The sequence below is a fragment of the Oncorhynchus clarkii genome, chromosome 4, assembly GCF_045791955.1.
Source record: "Oncorhynchus clarkii lewisi isolate Uvic-CL-2024 chromosome 4, UVic_Ocla_1.0, whole genome shotgun sequence".
Lineage (NCBI taxonomy): Eukaryota > Metazoa > Chordata > Actinopteri > Salmoniformes > Salmonidae > Oncorhynchus > Oncorhynchus clarkii.
In genome coordinates, this window is record NC_092150.1 from 28331318 (window position 1) to 28349951 (window position 18634).

The following is an 18634-nucleotide window of genomic DNA, read 5'->3' on the forward strand; positions in this document are numbered from 1 at the left end:
TTACAGACCTGTCCACGACATTCCCTACTTACTGGCTTTATCAGTAGGAGTTTACAGGCCTGTCCATGACATTCCCTAATTACTGGCTTTATCAGTAGGAGTTTACAGACCTGTCCACGACATTCCCTACTTACTGGCTTTATCAGTAGGAGTTTACAGGCCTGTCCATGACATTCCCTACTTACTGGCTTTATCAGTAGGAGTTTACAGGCCTGTCCATGACATTCCCTACTTACTGGCTTTATCAGTAGGAGTTTACAGGCCTGTCCATGACATTCCCTACTTACTGGCTTTATTAGCAGGAGTTTACAGGCCTGTCCATGACATTCCCTACTTACTGGCTTTACCAGTAGGAGTTTACAGACATGTCCATGACATTCCCTACTTACTGGCTTTATCAGTAGGAGTTTACAGACATGTCCATGACATTCCCTAATTACTGGCTTTATCAGGAGGAGTTTACAGGCCTGTCCATGACATTCCCTACTTACTGGCTTTATCAGTAGGAGTTTACAGGCCTGTCCATGACATTCCCTACTTACTGGCTTTATCAGGAGGAGTTTACAGACCTGTCCATGACATTCCCTACTTACTGGCTTTATTAGCAGGAGTTTACAGGCCTGTCCATTACATTCCCTACTTACTGGCTTTATCAGGAGGAGTTTACAGACCTGTCCATGACATTCCCTACTTACTGGCTTTATTAGCAGGAGTTTACAGACCTGTCCACGACATTCCCTACTTACTGGCTTTATCAGTAGGAGTTTACAGGCCTGTCCATGACATTCCCTACTTACTGGCTTTATCAGTAGGAGTTTACAGGCCTGTCCATGACATTCCCTACTTACTGGCTTTATCAGGAGGAGTTTACAGACCTGTCCATGACATTCCCTACTTACTGACTTTATCAGTAGGAGTTTACAGGCCTGTCCATGACATTCCCTACTTACTGGCTTTATCAGTAGGAGTTTACAGGCCTGTCCATGACATTCCCTACTTACTGGCTTTATCAGTAGGAGTTTACAGGCCTGTCCATGACATTCCCTAATTACTGGCTTTACCAGTAGGAGTTTACAGACATGTCCATGACATTCCCTACTTACTGGCTTTATCAGTAGGAGTTTACAGGCCTGTCCATGACATTCCCTACTTACTGGCTTTATTAGCAGGAGTTTACAGGCCTGTCCATGACATTCCCTACTTACTGGCTTTATTAGCAGGAGTTTACAGGCCTGTCCATGACATTCCCTACTTACTGGCTTTATTAGCAGGAGTTTACAGGCCTGTCCATGACATTCCCTACTTACTGGCTTTATTAGCAGGAGTTTACAGGCCTGTCCATGACATTCCCTACTTACTGGCTTTACCAGTAGGAGTTTACAGGCCTGTCCATGACCTTCCCTACTTACTGGCTTTATCAGTAGGAGTTTACAGGCCTGTCCATGACATTCTCTACTTACTGGCTTTACCAGTAGGAGTTTACAGGCCTGTCCATGACATTCCCTACTTACTGGCTTTATCAGTAGGAGTTTACAGGCCTGTCCATGACATTCCCTACTTACTGGCTTTATCAGTAGGAGTTTACAGGCCTGTCCATGACATTCCCTACTTACTGGCTTTATTAGCAGGAGTTTACAGGCCTGTCCATGACATTCCCTACTTACTGGCTTTATTAGCAGGAGTTTACAGACCTGTCCATGACATTCCCTACTTACTGGCTTTATCAGTAGGAGTTTACAGGCCTGTCCATGACATTCCCTACTTACTGGCTTTATTAGCAGGAGTTTACAGGCCTGTCCATGACATTCCCTACTTACTGGCTTTATTAGCAGGAGTTTACAGGCCTGTCCATGACATTCCCACAGCTCTCTTGGAGCTCCACATTATTCCAGGGCAACAGCAGGTTAATGTAAGCCAGATGGAGCCTTCTCTACGCTTCCTCTGAATGGGGTTGTTTGATTGACAGGGAGTTGTGGTGGAGAATAAGAGCGTTACTGCTCAGAATCGAGTTGTGATGGAAACATGGAGAGTCACAAGGAACAGCTGTTTGTCTTAGCCACAACAGTCAGGACTTCTCCACTCAACTGTGACCACTCTTAATTACAACGTGTGGATGTGTGTGTGGTCGTGTCTATGTCGGTGTGTGTCAGTGCATGCTGAACTCCTCTTCTCTTATATGTGGTAAGTGTACTGTATGTGTGGTTAAAACTGTTACCCTACATCCTAAAACACATGTAAACACAAAACGATCGCAGACACTGATGTGACATTAGTTCTACATTGTTCCGGTGTAGAGAGTACTTTTGGCAACTTTTGACACTTGGCATATGACAACATTTACCAACATTCAAATACAGTGCATTGCGAAAGTATTCGGCCCCCTTGAACTTTGCGACCTTTTGCCACATTTCAGGCTTCAAACATAAAGATATAAAACTGTATTTTTTTGTGAAGAATCAACAACAAGTGGGACACAATCATGAAGTGGAACGACATTTATTGGATATTTCAAACTTTTTTAACATATCAAAACTGGAAAATTGGGCGTGCAAAATTATTCAGCCACCTTAAGTTAATACTTTGTAGCGCCACCTTTTGCTGCGATTACAGCTGTAAGTCGCTTGGGGTATGTCTCTATCAGTTTTGCACATCGAGAGACTGACATTTTTTCCCATTCCTCCTTGCAAAACAGCTCGAGCTCAGTGTGGTTGGATGGAGAGCATTTGTGAACAGCAGTTTTCAGTTCTTTCCACAGATTCTCGATTGGATTCAGGTCTGGACTTTGACTTGGCCATTCTAACACCTGGATATGTTTATTTTTGAACCATTCCATTGTAGATTTTGCTTTATGTTTTGGATCATTGTCTTGTTGGAAGACAAATCTCCGTCTCAGTCTCAGGTCTTTTGCAGACTGCATCAGGTTTTCTTCCAGAATGGTCCTGAATTTGGCTCCATCCATCTTCCCATCAATTTTAACCATCTTCCCTGTCCCTGCTGAAGAAAAGCAGGCCCAAACCATGATGCTGCCACCACCATGTTTGACAGTGGGGATGGTGTGTTCAGGGTGATGAGCTGTGTTGCTTTTACGCCAAACATAACGTCTTGCATTGTTGCCAAAAAGTTCAATTTTGGTTTCATCTGACCAGAGCACCTTCTTCCACATGCTTGGTGTGTCTCCCAGGTGGCTTGTGGCAAACTTTAAACAACACTTTTTATGGATATCTTTAAGAAATGGCTTTCTTCTTGCCACTCTTCCATAAAGGCCAGATTTGTGCAATATACGACTGATTGTTGTCCTATGGACAGAGTCTCCCACCTCAGCTGTAGATCTCTGCAGTTCATCCAGTGTGATCATGGGCCTCTTGGCTGCATCTCTGATCAGTCTTCTCCTTGTATGAGCTGAAAGTTTAGAGGGACGGCCAGGTCTTGGTAGATTTGCAGTGGTCTGATACTCCTTCCGTTTCAATATTATCGCTTGCACAGTGCTCCTTGGGATGTTTAAAGCTTGGGAAATCTTTTTGTATCCAAATCCGGCTTTAAACTTCTTCACAACAGTATCTCGGACCTGCCTGGTGTGTTCCTTGTTCTTCATGATGCTCTCTGCGCTTTTAACGGACCTCTGAGACTATCACAGTGCAGGTGCATTTATACGGAGACTTGATTACACACAGGTGGATTGTATTTATCATCATTAGTCATTTAGGTCAACATTGGATCATTCAGAGATCCTCACTGAACTTCTGGAGAGAGTTTGCTGCACTGAAAGTAAAGGGGCTGAATAATTTTGCACGCCCAATTTTTCAGTTTTTGATTTGTTAAAAAAGTTTGAAATATCCAATAAATGTCGTTCCACTTCATGATTGTGTCCCACTTGTTGTTGATTCTTCACAAAAAAATACAGTTTTATATCTTTTTGTTTGAAGCCTGAAATGTGGCAAAAGGTCGCAAAGTTCAAGGGGGCCGAATACTTTCGCAATGCACTGTACGTTCATCAAAATAATTCCCTCTGGCAGTCCCATTCACTCTGGTACTGTATGTCCATGGGAAATTGTTCTTATGTCAGTAATCATTTATATCAAGGATCATGTTATGCGTACGTGGACATAATGTAGGCTTAATGTAAAATCTATAAATACTCCTATTCTCCTTTCTGCTGATACACTGGTGCAGTGCTGCCTGACACCCTCCATATATCTACAGTATGTGATGTTAACTAGCCCACAGAAGAACATGACACCCAGGGTGACACAGGGATTACTTGTTCTATATTTAGTGTTTATGTACATGAATATTGGCAGGACAACTCTGTACATGTGACACACACAGCAATACAGTGGTAACACATAGACCTCCAGCACAGAACACATTTACAGACAGGCTCTAGAGCGCACACTGGCTGAGTTACACAACGGAATGTCTCCACAATGACAATTTCCTCATAGAATTTGAATGATTTCTTCATAACAGTAATAGTCATCATGATCAATAAAAACAAACAATCAAATCAAAAGAGGCGAAGTATAAAATAATTTAAATCTCTCCTAAATATAAATGATGCACTGAGAGAACTATACACGTCTGTTATCTATTTTATCTCTGCAGGTCAACTTAAATTCAAACTGAAGTAACAAACCATTTTGACAGAGGAACGCAAGAGTCATGCAGCGACAGAGAGATGCACAAGATGAAACAGTCTCTTCTCTGAAGCTGTGAAGTCTCCCTGTTGGCAACGAGATTCTGGGACCCCAAGCACAAGGCGATCCATAGGTGAGCACCTCTCACTTATGGATCGCCCCAAAACATGCCAACAATGAAATGTAAACATAAATATACAGGTTGATATCTCCCTCTGCAAACAGTTAAGTCTCTGCCACAGGCTCATCAGCTGTGTGAGTGGTCAGTCTGTATACACTCCTTAGTAGAATATCACTTAGAGTTAAATAAAACTTTTTTAATATATATATATATATATAATAGATTTATTCTGTGCAGTCTTTTAGCAGTACTTCCTCGTTTTCACCAGTTTGCTCTGGTATTTGACTGAGTGACCACTGTGGCCCACAGCATAAACGTCCAGCAGATAGGTCTTGCCCGGCTCCAGCCCTGTGATGGTTTCCGTGGTAACGGCCTTCTGCAGGTTTGGGCTGTGGAAGTACTTGCAGAGGACCTTCTCTGACTTCCTGCGCGTCTCGGGCCCGGCACACTGGTTCTGCTCACGGCGCCGCTGCTCCTCGCCGTAGCTCTCGGACACCTCTTTTTTGTAGACGCAGAACTTGTTGCGGTCCTGCGTTCCCAGCCAGGCCACAGTAGCAGAGGAGCAGGTACGCAGCTTGTCGAAGGCCTTGATACGTGTGTCCTCGGGTAGCGATGGGAAGGGCTGCTTGCTGCTGGGCTTTGTGGTGGCCAGCACCTTCAGGGTGGACGCTCCTTTCCTGCTGCCTCGCAGACGGATCAGGTACTTGGCCTTGGGCTTCCCTCGCAGCTGGAACTGCCGTACACCCTCCACATTCTGGGAGAGCAGCAGCTTGCCATCACGCCTAACCTGCACCTGAACAGAGTCCAGACAGGCATGTACAAACAGAGTGACCCTCTGGTGGGAGGAAACAGGGGCGAAGCGCAGGAACTTACTGCCCTTCCTCTTGATGAAGACGTCGGACACTTTGCCATCCTTCAGTTCCACCGTCTTCTGCCGAGCCTCCTCTTTGGTGCGGGCGAAGGTGCCCACATAGGCGGTGCTGGTGTTGGTGGCAGAGTTCACAGCGAACACGTCAAAGTAATACTGAGTGTCCGGCTTCAGGTCCGACACGGTGAAGATGTTCTTGTTACCAATGCAGACTTTCTGAATGTCAGAGGCCTTGGGTTTGGCTGTGTAGGAGCGGGAGATCTTGTTGCTGGTGAGACCTCGGTTTAAGTTATTGTCTGAGTGGACAAAGCCAAAGTGAGCAAAGTCGAAGGGGCTGAAGTCCCGGCCTGGCTTTGGAGCGGCCATGAAGGCATCGTCAGCGCTGATCTTAGCCTCGGCAGCACACAGGCTCTTGAAATTGTGCTCCTTGTTTATGACCACACAATACTGGACGGGCTGGCCCATCAGAACGCCTGTAGGGGTGGGCTTCCAGGCCAGGGTGACAGTGGTCCGGCCCAGGGCGGTGATGTCCACCCGGGGATCGTAGGGCAGCTCGGGGTAGGGCTGGTCAGACGCTGGGGTGGTGGTAGCGTACACCTTGAAGTTGCTGTCCTTCTCTGTGGAGAGCATCTCCAGCTGATAGAGGCCGGAGGGAGAGCTGGTGGCCACGTAGGACTCCACATCGTTCCCCTTGTAGGAGAAGAGCTCTGTGCCCTCATCCACTGTCACCTGCTGCTGCTTCTGCTGGTCCAGGGGCTCTGGCTCACCTGGAAAACACACGAACTTAACATGAGTTCCTTTCATATCACAGCATCCCCATCACCTCCTGAGATATTTTTTGCTAACCTCCCCTAATGTTTATTTAATTTTTTTTCGGGCTCTGAAGTAAAATAATTTCCACAGGTGGCTAAAAATGACCCGTTTAATGTGTTGATCCTGATGAGGTCATGGTAAAGCTCTCTCCGAGCCGTACGGACGATTAGCCCCTCATGAGCCAGCGACCATGTTTTCACTCTAAACATCCCCAAAAATCCCAGGCTGGTATTCACTTGGCCCTTCCTGGGAACTTGTGAAGCTATGCTACAAAGAGGCACCTTGTAGCCTATCTATGAGGGAGTCAGTCACAGGCCTTATTTCAGCTGAGCAAGGAAACATAATATTATGCTTGTCAACCAGAGAGTGTGCTCAACGGTGTTCTAAATTAATGCTGAAAGATCCGATCCGAGGCCGAGACATTCAGCAAAGAGAGGAGCAAACATATGAACAGACAGAGAGGTTGTGCATTTGTGTATTTACACTGGAAACTAATGCAATCCTGACGGCTAGTGCTCCACTCAGCCTATGTGAACGGCTGCTCGGTCTATGTTAAGCTGCCATGTGTAGCACATATTGGAGATTAACTGTGTTGCAGTATTTAGTCTCTATTCTACTGTATAATCTATTAGGACAGTGAGTGAACATCAAAAAAGCAGGTGGTATCAGGCAAGGAGCCCATTTATTCATTGGCACAGACACATGCACACCCATATAGTCCTACACGTGCATACACATGTACTTTCACACCCTCACATTATGCACACTCTAAAACCACCGCTGCAGTCCATGTCTGTGCTCTAATGGGACTGGGCTTGAGGGAGTTGATTGATTTCTTGTGTTTCTAAGACAATGTCCAGATGGAGAGAGAGTGACTGAGTGTGTGAGAATGAGAGGGTTGAGAAAGAGCGAGAGAGAGAGAGAGTCTTCCCTTTGGAGGACAAAGGGAGTATACGTTAGGAATGGACAAGGGGGGTTATTGTACCTAGCTATATAAAAATGTTTATGGGGGAGGAACGAGGAAGGCTTAATCACATTCTAAACTCTTTACTCATACACTGTGTTTGTCTGCCAGCCAACCAACCAGCCAGCCAAGGGCAGTCTGTTCTACTCAGAGCTCTGTGCCCTTTTCACAGACTACAGAGGTGTGGTCAATTCAGACTTCAGTGTGGTCAGTTCAGACATTGTGTCACTAGTTAGTTAATAACCATATCACAACCACACCAAAAAAAGCCCACCAGTAACGCGGCCCAACCACAACAAAACGTACAAAGTCTTTTTCATTTTATTCAAAACTATATCAATCAAATGTTTATGTTGCTGTTAGTTTATGTTCATCCTGATAAATTAGTGAGATGATTGTTTATGTACTTGTTGTACATCAAACATATATTACACAAATTTTACAATGTAATTAGTGTAATAGCCCAATTTACATTAGCTATCAGTTCTATAAATCATGTTTATGTAAATACCTGATGCCTCTCCACTGGCCTCCTCAGGCAGCTCCTGCAGAGTTAGCTTCCACTCCAGAGGAGCATCACATGGTGTCACCGTCACAGACAGTGGGGTGTTGTCCTCTTCCACCACAAAGTAGTACCTTCAGAAACAAGAAGTATTGCCCAGGTAAATGACAGGGATCAAACAGAATGCAGGGTTAACTGCAGGGTTAACTATTGAAATCACTCTACACACTAAGTCTATGGTCACTCTATGGTATGCTAATGACATGGGCCTCTATCAGCAGACATTACCTAAATCACATGAACATCTCTTTCTCATCTATAATGCATTTCCTCATCCTAGTATACATTACAATGCATTCCATATTCCCCATGCATCCATTTGCCATAAGTCATCATACAGAGCCTACGGTGCTATTTAGTGGGGGAAGGCTACGACGCTGTTTTTGAGCGATACACAACCTGGCCTAATGCATTTGGTAAGATAAGACATACAGTGCATGTACATGTTTGGAGCAGTAAACCTACATGTTGGTAATGGTTGTTGATAGTGACAGCTGTCTTTACATAGACCTAAACTCATTACCTTTTGGGCGTGTCCCTGAACAAGTATCCACTGATCTCAGCTCCGTCTGGGATGATGGAGGAATCATGGAACAGGGTCTTGTCTCTGATCTGCATCTGGAACAGGCCCTCGTCTCGCGTGGGCAGCTTCTGGCCCACTACAACCCCCAGCAGTAGAGCCAGGGCCAGAGGCCAGCCCTGAGGTCCAAAATCCAGCCTCATCCTCCTGCAACACATAAGTCAGACATGCAGGACCGTCAGAACAAGTAGAATTCATGTTAGAAAAGCAAAGTAGTGAATATTGGCCACCTTTCAATCAATGCTTGGAAGAGGAACTTGAAAATGTACTTCCAGTTGTGCCTGTTAAGTCTATCAGAATGGAAGGGAAACCAGTAACTCGCTGCCAAAGAGAGGAAACTGAGAGACAGAGATGGACAGAGAGAGGCCCCATCTCTTGGAAAAAGAGAGAAAGTGGAAGGCAGATAAAAAGAGAGAAGACACTTTGGACCAGAAAGAGGGAGAAGATCAAGAGGAATACAGCGGCTAGTGTGAGAAAGGTTCCCCAAGGTCAGAGAAACTAGATTGAAGGGGATTGAAGAGGAGAAGAGATTGGCACCAGCCGCTAAACTGTACTGTTCAGTAGATATCCCCATGGCTATGGGACGTGGCTCAGTACACAGGTCTTTGCAGCTCACTGAAGATCAGGAACACTCAGATATCCTCTGTCTATTGATTTGGCCACATTGATTGCAGCTGATGGGAAAGGCAAATCCCTGGTGATTTAATCAGGATAATGATAGCAGATTAGCCAGATACTTTACTGCCATTTACAGCAAGTGAGAGTGTGTCCTTTTAATGACCCCTCTCTCTCCCTCCTTGCTCTCCTTTTCTCGCTCCCTCTTTCTTTTCCACCCTAGCTCTCCATCTATTGTTCTGCTGCAAATATAGCTCATCTTTGTCTCTTGTACACACATACAATCTCTATCCCTTCTCTTTCTGTCCTTGTCACACAGACATCCTATCATTCCTCCCTCCCTCTGGAAAGACAGATAAGTCAAACCAGAGAACCCAAAGCTGGACATGCTTCCATGCTACAAACATGGCTTCGTTACTACATTGTCTTCCTTTTAAAACACAAGCCAGAGAAAAGCCCTTGACAGCTGTGTCAATTTGTCCCTTTAGGCCTCTCGTGTCTGAGCTGAGCCTTCCCTCATTCAGCCAGACTTCAGAGAGGTGGAGGAAAGCCTTCTAAGTGGTACTTTGAGATTTGACTCACAGAGAGAAGATGCTTATCTCCGCTTGTCTTATTCCACTTCAGAAGCGTGTCGGTCGGAACAAAGACATGTCTATTAATACTCGAGACAGTCCTGAGGTGGTATGTACAGAGCTCTACAGTGTTGTCTCTCACTCTTCAGCCTCAAAACAAAGCACAGAGGCTCCCAGAGGCCCCAGTCTCTGCTGCACCAAGCCCACATAATGACACTACTGGACTGATGTCATCAGATATGGGACATGTGCGCTCTCAATTATTAATTAGTGTGGAATCGTCCTGCAGATTTGCTTGCAAACATTTGTGGCATAATCCAACATGCACTTGATGTGCTGTTTCCAATGTAAGCAACTTGCCCACCGCGTGTGGTAATACTGATTCAAACTAATGGCTCGGGTTTGAATTGGTCAACGTGCTGCAGTATCCCAAGTCTGAGAAGCGTTACCACTAAATGCTACGTTCCTCTATCCAGGCTCCGATCTCATGTATGAGCCCCTGCTGAAAGATGACACCTGCACATTAAAACAGTTGGATTTGACTGTGCTAATGTCTAGACCTTGAGGTTGTGTGGTGCAGCACAGGCAGTATGTATGGGTCATGCAGGCTGGAATCTGGAATGTTTGTGCATGCATGAGTCTGCAGGCCTGCCTCTACCATTCACAGGCTCCCTTTACCAAAATAAAACTTCAAAAAAGCTGCATCTGGAACAAATAAAGCCTAATGTTTAATTAGAGTGAGGGAGAATGTATGATAGTAATTTGGGGGGAGGATAATTTGAAGGCAGAGCCGGCCACAATCGTGTCAACTTTGTTTTGCTGCTGTTTTTTGTATATTTATATATTCATTCATTTTTCAGTGTCACTCCGACTGGAACTTTGTTCAAAACTTGAAGCTCTTTTGGTTGTTAAAGAAAAAGTCTAATGCTTAATAAATGGTAAGTTGTGGCAGCTTGAGGGGTGGGGGGGTGGGGGGGGGGGGTAAGGATAATACTGAACAGGTTAGGTGCACAAAGCATAATTAAGATAGTAATTGATGGAAATAAAGGTATGTCACAGTTCAACTGTTTAACCCATAGTAATAACTACGTAATAACCATCTAAATTATATGACTTTACAATGACGGTTAGTTCTCCTATGACAACAACAAATGAACCGGTGTTTACCCTGTGCCTATCTCATGCCTTTACCAGAACTATGTGTATGACAACTTAGCCAGATAACAATGTTAAAGGGAGACCTCTGGATGAACTCGTGGATACTATTTTTATAGTCTCAATCAATCCATACATTAAACAAATGACATGTATTACATGATAGAGAAGTCATTGTGTGTGGTCAGTTTGGTTGTAGGACGTAGATGTTTGTTTATGAATGTTTTTATGGGTGTGTTCGTAAATATAATCTGGAGTGCTCTCTGGGCATTCGTAAATTCATAGCATTGTCAGATTGTCTGTTCGTAAAGTCAGAGCGTTTCGCACTACACTGGACACTCTGACCGAGGAGTAGGGTTGATCTGAGCGTTCGGATCTCACAACAGCAGTCAAGCACCCAAGCTGGCTAACGTTGGCTAGCTTGCTAGCTACTTAAAGACACAAATCAGAGAACACCTCACTCTGACCATTTTACTCGCCCTAGCAGAGCTGGTTAGGCTGTTTTCATGTTATCCAGAGTGTTGATGAATGTAACTGGGCTGCTGGCAACAATTTAATTGCACTTTTTTTGCCGAATATTACTGACACCGGCCATATTCAACGGGTGTTGAGCGTTCATAAATTCATCAGTTATTCTGCGCTCTGGCACACTCAGACGAGAGTGCTCTGAAATCGGAGTAGATAGCCAGTGTGAATTTCTGAACTATATACTATACGTATGTACAGTTTGAGATCAGTTGGTGAGTCAGGGAGTCAGCTGGTATTCCAGATGTCAGTCAGTCAGTCATTGTGAAGCTAGCCCAGCACAGCCTGATAACTAGCACACCTGATCAGTGTTTCTGAGTGACAGAGAACATGTATGCACAACGGAGCAGCTTACGCCTGTCATTCACACGGCCCTGCAATAGTCCTGCCCTCCAACTGTCCAACATGAAAGACCCATGTGGAGTGTGTGTGTGTGTGTGTGTGTGTGTGTGTGTGTGTGTGTGTGTGTGTGTGTGTGTGTGTGTGTGTGTGTGTGTGTGTGTGTGTGTGTGTGTGTGTGTGTGTGAGGGCCTCTGCGTGCGTGTGTGTTTGTGTGTATGTGTATGTGTGTGTGTGTGTGTGTGTGTGTGTGTGTGTGTGTGTGTGTGTGTGTGTGTGTGTGTGTGTGTGTGTGTGTGTGTGTGTGTGAGGGCCTCTGCGTGCGTGCGTGTGTGTGTGTGTGTGTATGTGTATGTGTGTGTGTGTGTGTGTGTGTGTGTGTGTGTGTGTGTGTGTGTGTGTGTGTAAGCATATGTATGTGTGTGTGTAAGCATCTCTCCATCCCTCCATCTCTCCATCCCTCCAATGTCTTCTCTGGGTTGCCCTCTCCATCCAGCCGCAGTCCCAACCTCATCCTCCCTCCAGCCTCCCACACCCAGCTCCATGACTCCCTGTCAGGACGGGTAAACCTCATGCCTGCTCCCACATGGAGCTCATTAGCAGGACGGGAAGGAAACAAATACACTTTAATTTCAACACAAATAAAGAGACATTTCAGATTCTCCCCAAGAAGACGCCTGGCAGGGCTCACAGAACCTGGAGCCTTTGTTTGATTTCTTAAAGCTGCTCTGAAGGCAGATTTACGGTCGGTAGTTCTTCAGTAGCAGACTCCATCACTGCTGTGATTGGGGATACAATCATTTGGGATACAGACAGGCAGGCTGGGCTGAGGGCTAAGAGCCTGAGATGGAACCAACCACACATAACCTGGGCCCATTCTGATGGAGAGCCAAACCCAGAGCACGTCTGGTGCTCTTGGAGAGCCAAACAGCTCATTAATGAATTGGTAGAGACTGTGGTTTAGGCTTCTGTCCAGGGGCAGAACTTTTGTCTGTGCACAATGTGAGTTTCTCTGTTTGTGTATGTCTTCTAAACCGTCAAATTCCTCAGAGTGTGTATAAGTCTACATCATCACTCATATTCTGTCTCTAAACCACCCACATCATCATCATCATCAGCCCACAAAGACTCAAAGACTTTGCTGCTGCTGGCACAATAGCGTGTTCAGGAAGGGGAGCCTATTTTCCATCCCTGCCTGCCTCTCTCTTGTTCTGTTTTATGGTCCATCTCTGAGCGAGGCAGTGGTTAGCACGGCATCCTGGAATGTTGCTTGGTGGAGCGGGTCAGGTCATAGGGCACTTTCTATTACTGCACAACAAATGAGCCATTCAAATGAGGGGCGCACCTTTGACTGATGTGCACTTCGTTGCTGTCATTATGACTAAAGGGAAGCGCACACAAGATTAGCCCACAAAAAGCCCCATGGGAAAGAAGTGGTCCACTCTCTGCCCATCAGCATATCAACGATAAGGGCATAGACCAGCATCGTGGGAAATGAGGCAGTCATGTATCCATTATGTTCCACTGGGCAGAGAGCACAGACCCCTTCTTCAGGAGAGAGATCCGTCAGTCTGAGGGCACTGCCTCTGCTTGTGTCCATTTGAAGAGGCATAATGAGGGATTTGCAGAGTGAATGTTTTGGACACTGGGAGAGGGTGTGGGTGGATAAAATGAATAGTTTAATTGAAGGGACTAAAAACCTGTCGCTATGTCCTTAATCTTCCAGCAACGACTCTGGACGTGACATCCCACTCCAGCGGTCCGCACAAAGCAAACGCAACGAGAAGAAGACTGTATATACTGCAGCTCGTCACTTCTCCGGACGCATAAATTGCAGTAGCAACACTGGCGGAATTCTTTCAGCCCAGAGTTTTCATATGCAAATCACGGTTTAGTTACGGTATGCAACACAGACCTTCCCATTTTCAGACTTTTTGTTCATGATTCATTCTCCTGAGAAAGTACGGGAGGCAGTGTGGCTTCTCTCTGCTACTAAATACAGTTATTCAAATTCCCATTCTGAGTCTGTCTCTCATTATACTCCTGAGCCCAATGGGGAATGCAGCTGGGGGAAAAACAAGTCTCACCAAGGGATGGATGAGGTGAATAACAGAAGCACAGAACTTGGAATTCCTTCCCTTCTGATTTCCTTGCGTAAAATTCATAACGTAAAATGCATTCATTTATACAAATTATTTATAAACGAATAACACGTTTAATCAATGAAAAATATCATATTACGACTCAAATAAATGTATTTCTAAAAAACAGTTAACAAGAGAGGATTTATATGATCAATGATCAATTGTTTTAAAAAATGCAGTAGTTAGTTTTAAATTTAAGAAGATTTTTAAGGGTCTCCAAATGTTAATATATTTGTGTAAGAGAGTAATCAGAGCAGGATAGCGGTTATAGTGCAGGTGCGGGGGCTTGCACAGGGTTGAGTAAAACTATTCCAAAAACTGATGTCCCATTTAAAAAAAAAACAGATGTCTCAACATGTGTGGCATGTTGCATCGGCAGCACCACTATAAAAAAGGGCAAGTGACGAGAATGTATGCCACGCACTATAGAATGGGGTGATAACGCATCTTGGTGAATTGCGTCTGGCGGCTTTGGAGGGTGCTCCGTCACCCCTGGGAGCATGGGAACCCAGTTAAGAGCACAAAGCAGCGCGCCTCAGATCCAGAGCCCCGAGCTCGAGGACACTGCCTTCCGCGTGTCCTTTTCAACTCCCTCAAAAGTGTATCCTTTTTGCGCGACATTAACCTTGCCAAGTGAAATAATGGCCACAGCCAAACTAAGGAAACCAAATTAAAAGATCATGCGAGCCCGGGCTTGATTGAAATGTGTTTGAAAACCTTAACTTCCCGGAGTTGTAAACCACAAAACCCTTTCCCCTCTATCTGGCAGTATTTTCAAAGGCAAGCGTTATTTAATCGGAGAGTCCCTCTCTGTTTTTATTTTTTATGGAACCGTCTCATTATCTTCAAAAAGCGCTCCACAAACCATATAGAGTAGACCAGGCTACTACAAAATGTTGCCCGAAAGCAGCGTTTTCAATCGATGTGATTTGGCATTCGTAAGTTTAGGCTATTTCATGGGATATTTATATAAAACAGAGATCTAATGAGCCACTGATACATTTAAAGTATTTTGTGAATGAGCGTCTTACCTTTCAGTTTTAGGGATGATGAAAATAGTTGGAAAGTTGTATGAATATGTTGCTTTTTCCTAACCAGCGAAACAATTATGAGAACACAATAAACAAATGTAAAAAATGAAGAAAAAAAAACAGTTGTCCTTTTCACTGTCCAATAGATTCCTAGAGTCAGTTCTTGTATGGTGGCAATCGGATTACAGGTCTGGTTAGTTGGTGGCAGTTCTGGAGGGTAGAGTCTTGTTTCAGAATCTGAGTGGGTAGGTATCCTGAGTTCTGGCTGCGCGTCCGTCCCCTGTCGCGCGGCTGCTATTAAGATTCCGACTGGCAAACTGGTGCGAACTTCTGTCTCTGCGCACTCCCTAGGTGCACTCCGATAACCAGCCCACTCCTCCTGGACATCACAACCCCAACAAATAAAAAACCAACCAGAGACCAGCCAGAACCAGCAACGGACCTATCACAGACATGAACTCAAACTGACATCACTTTGTGAATGAAAAACCTATATTTCTACATTACTTTGGATTTACTTTGAATGGCTATAGCCATACCAAGTAGACCTACTTTGTATAAATTGGATGACAATTACACACGTTTTACATTACATTGTATTAAACCTTTTTTCTTTGCATTCAAAATAAAACTTTAAAAACATTTTTCCATCGAATAAGGTAATATACAAGGCGAACACTAAGGTTGAACTTACCAGAAATACTTGAGAGACGTGTCTGTAAACCTAGAGCAAAGCAAAACAAGGCATAGATCTGGTGTCTTCACCTCTGTTATTTTAAGAGCGGGGATCCCCTGTGAGCTGTTTACGTACGTCGTAATGCGCGCAGAAAACGAGCACATTTGGGTAGGACCATTTTCAAAGTCACGCAACCCTCAGGTTACATTTTCTGTGTTGTCAGTGAGCAAGTTTTATCATGAGCCTAGATAGATGTGTAAGCACAACCATTTTATTCCTTCATCTGTCGTGTGTAATTTATGTGTAATTTACCCATAAAGAGCGTTTTCTCTGTGTTGCTTTCGTTTGTCCCGGGTGTTTACATCAAAACAATTCTGGGCCGAATGTGTTTTTGTTGCTTACAATACGTTATTCCGTGTAGCTTAAAGGTGTGAAAACGCCGGCGGTACAGAGATGCTTTTGTCTGTTCCCGGGCCATAACCCAGGGAAGTAAATATTTATCCAAGATAAGAGCCTTTGACTGAGTTCTGTCGGTGATGTGAATTGTAAATAATTTACGACTTTATGGGGGTTGCCGAGCTCAGCAGAGTAGCCCGAGTAAAATGATGCCTTTATCCCACCCGTCCAGAAAATAGATAGGAGCGTTACCGTTTAAAACTGTTGTTTCATTACCCCGAATCCCTTGACGCATTAGCAGGAACAAGTGTATCAATAATGCATAGTATATATAAAGGGTTAGCATACTCTACCTCGTTAAGGGGAGAGGGAAAGGAAAGCAACGTTGGATAGGAGAGAACTTGGCAATTATTTAACATTATGTTAGAGAACAGTTGGCCTAAATATATAGATCATTTTCCATCATACATTTCCAATTTGACCTCTAGCCTAATCATATCACTTAATGCAGACTAATTCAATATGCGTAGCCTATTCTATATATAATATATTTTTTCAGCCAAAAACAAATATATATGCGTAATTTCGCACATTATAGTATCAGTATAGACAGTAAGTAGGCCTAACAAACATACCGCAATTAAAGTAAAAACCGTTGAGTGAGACGCCTTGGTGCAACAGCATCATCTAGCGTCAGTGGTCTCTCTGGAGGCGTAATTCCGCGCACACTAACCTAGACTGGTTAGCGCGCTGGCTAGGGAATTACCGAGTGGGCTTTCTATCTCAGGAAATTGGTGGCACCTTAATTGTGGAGGACGCGCGCGTGGTAATGGCTGGAGCGGAATGATATCAAATACATCAAACACACGAAGTTTATGGACATGGCTCTTGTTATGTCCACTGTAAACTAACGGTTCTCCAGGCACATGGCTGCCGCCATGGCGAAGTGGTCTCGTCAGCGCACAGGGTTTTATGCGTTTGAGTCATTCGGACAGACTATGCTGCCACAGTGGTAGGTGGGCAAGTGCTGGCCACTCCTGGCTCCTCGCATGGTCCGGACTGTCTGGATCCTGTAGGGAAGGTTGTGTCAAGTTTGATAAATGATTTGGGAGCAACTTGAAGTAGAGCTCCAGACCCCTGACTTCCTGACCTTGCATCTCACATCCTGCTATCACTCTGCATAATGCAAAGCCATTCTTTCTCTCTCGCTCGCTGCTCTCTCGCGCTCGCTCTCTTTCTCGCTCGCTCGCTCTCTCTTTCAATTCAATTTCAATTTAAGGGGCTTTATTGGCATAGGAAACATATGTTTACATTGCCAAAGCAAGTGAAATAGATAATAAACAAAAGTGAAATAAACAATACAAATTAACAGTAAACATTACACTTCTAAGTTCCAAAAGAATAAAGACATTTCAAATGTCATATTATGTCTATTTACAGTGTTGTAATGATGTCCAAATACTTAAAGTACAAAAGGGAAAATAAATAAACATAAATATAGGTTGTATTTACAGTGGTTTTTGTTCTTCACTGGTTGATCTTTTCTATTAGCAAAAGGTCACACATCGTGCTGCTGTGATGGCACACTGTGGTATTTCACCCAATAGATATAGGAGCTCATCAAAATTGGATTTGTTTTCAAATTCTTTGTGGATCTGTGCAATCTGAGGGAAATATGTGTCTCTAATATGGTCATACATTTGCCAGGAGGTTAGGAAGTGTAGCTCCGTTTTCATCTCATTTTGTGGGCGGTGTGCACATAGCTTATCTTCTCTTGAGAGCCAGGTCTGCCTTCAAAGGCCTTTCTCAATAGCAAGGCTATGCTCACTGAGTCTGTACATAGTCAAAGATTTCTTTAATTTTGGGTCAGTCACAGTGGTCAGGTATTCAGGGCCAAATAGATTTCTAGTTTGCTCTGTATTCTTTGTTATTTTTCCAATGTGTCAAGTAATTTTCTTCTTGTTTTCTCATGATTTGGTTGGATCTAATTGTGTTGCTGTCGGCAGCAAACACAAACCGATCCCACAGAGCCCCAGGACCAGCTTCTCTCTATCCCTCTCTCTTCCTCTCTTTCTCTCTCCCTCTCCTTCTCTCTCTCTCATACACATACACTCACACAGACCAGATTCAAATTGGTGCCAAATTCAATCTGGTCTGGGCTACACCCCTGAGCTAGGAAAAGGAATCCACTCTGGGGAGGGACAATCTCAAACACACATTATCTCTTTCTCTCACTCTCAGAGAGAGAGAAAGAGAGACATAAAACAGTTTGGCTATTGACATGACAAAGATTTGGAAAAGTATCCACAGTAAGGACATTATACCACAGATGGGAAAAGGACTGAGGGGGATAAAGAGGTGAAAAATGTTCATGGCATAATTCTCTCCACTGTACTTCAGCCCCATTGCAGGGATGATTAGTATCTCATGTTCACACACATTCACTGACAAAAGCATTCCATGCACATACCGGTAAACTATTAGACACATTTTAGCATTACACTACCTATAGCCAATTGTGATTAAAAACATTATGTTAAAGTGGTGTACTTTTTCTAGACATACATTCCTTTCAAATGCTTACTGTAATGTTGAGTCAGCTTCAGCCCATACATTATTATAGCCCACTCCTAACATTC

The 18634-nt window shown here is 44.2% G+C and overlaps 1 protein-coding gene across 2 annotated transcripts; it reads right to left on the minus strand.

The window, feature by feature from the left end:
• Positions 1–4274: 4274 nt before the first annotated feature.
• Positions 4275–15680, minus strand: LOC139407650 (protein NDNF-like). 2 transcript variants are annotated; one of them, XM_071151489.1, is made up of 4 exons: positions 15618–15680; positions 8486–8689; positions 7912–8036; positions 4275–6390 (listed from the first exon to the last, which is right to left on the minus strand). In XM_071151489.1, exons 2-4 carry the CDS (start codon positions 8683–8685, stop codon positions 4997–4999), a joined length of 1719 nt encoding a protein of 572 aa, XP_071007590.1. In that variant the 5' UTR covers positions 8686–8689; positions 15618–15680; the 3' UTR covers positions 4275–4996. The 2 variants fall into 2 exon arrangements, with proteins under 2 accessions (XP_071007590.1, XP_071007589.1); XM_071151488.1 differs by lacking the exon at positions 15618–15680 and adding an exon at positions 14924–15264.
• Between the last annotated feature and the right edge of the window lie 2954 nt (positions 15681–18634).

Coding starts and splice junctions, on each gene's coding strand:
- LOC139407650 (XM_071151489.1), bottom strand. CDS start 8,685: ATGAGGCTGGATTTTGGACCTCAGGGCTGGCCTCTGGCCCTGGCTCTA. Junction 8,037..8,485: donor TTCAGGGACACGCCCAAAAG/GTAATGAGTTTA, acceptor TTGTTTCTGAAG/GTACTACTTTGTGGTGGAAG. Junction 6,391..7,911: donor GGCCAGTGGAGAGGCATCAG/GTATTTACATAA, acceptor TGTGTTTTCCAG/GTGAGCCAGAGCCCCTGGAC.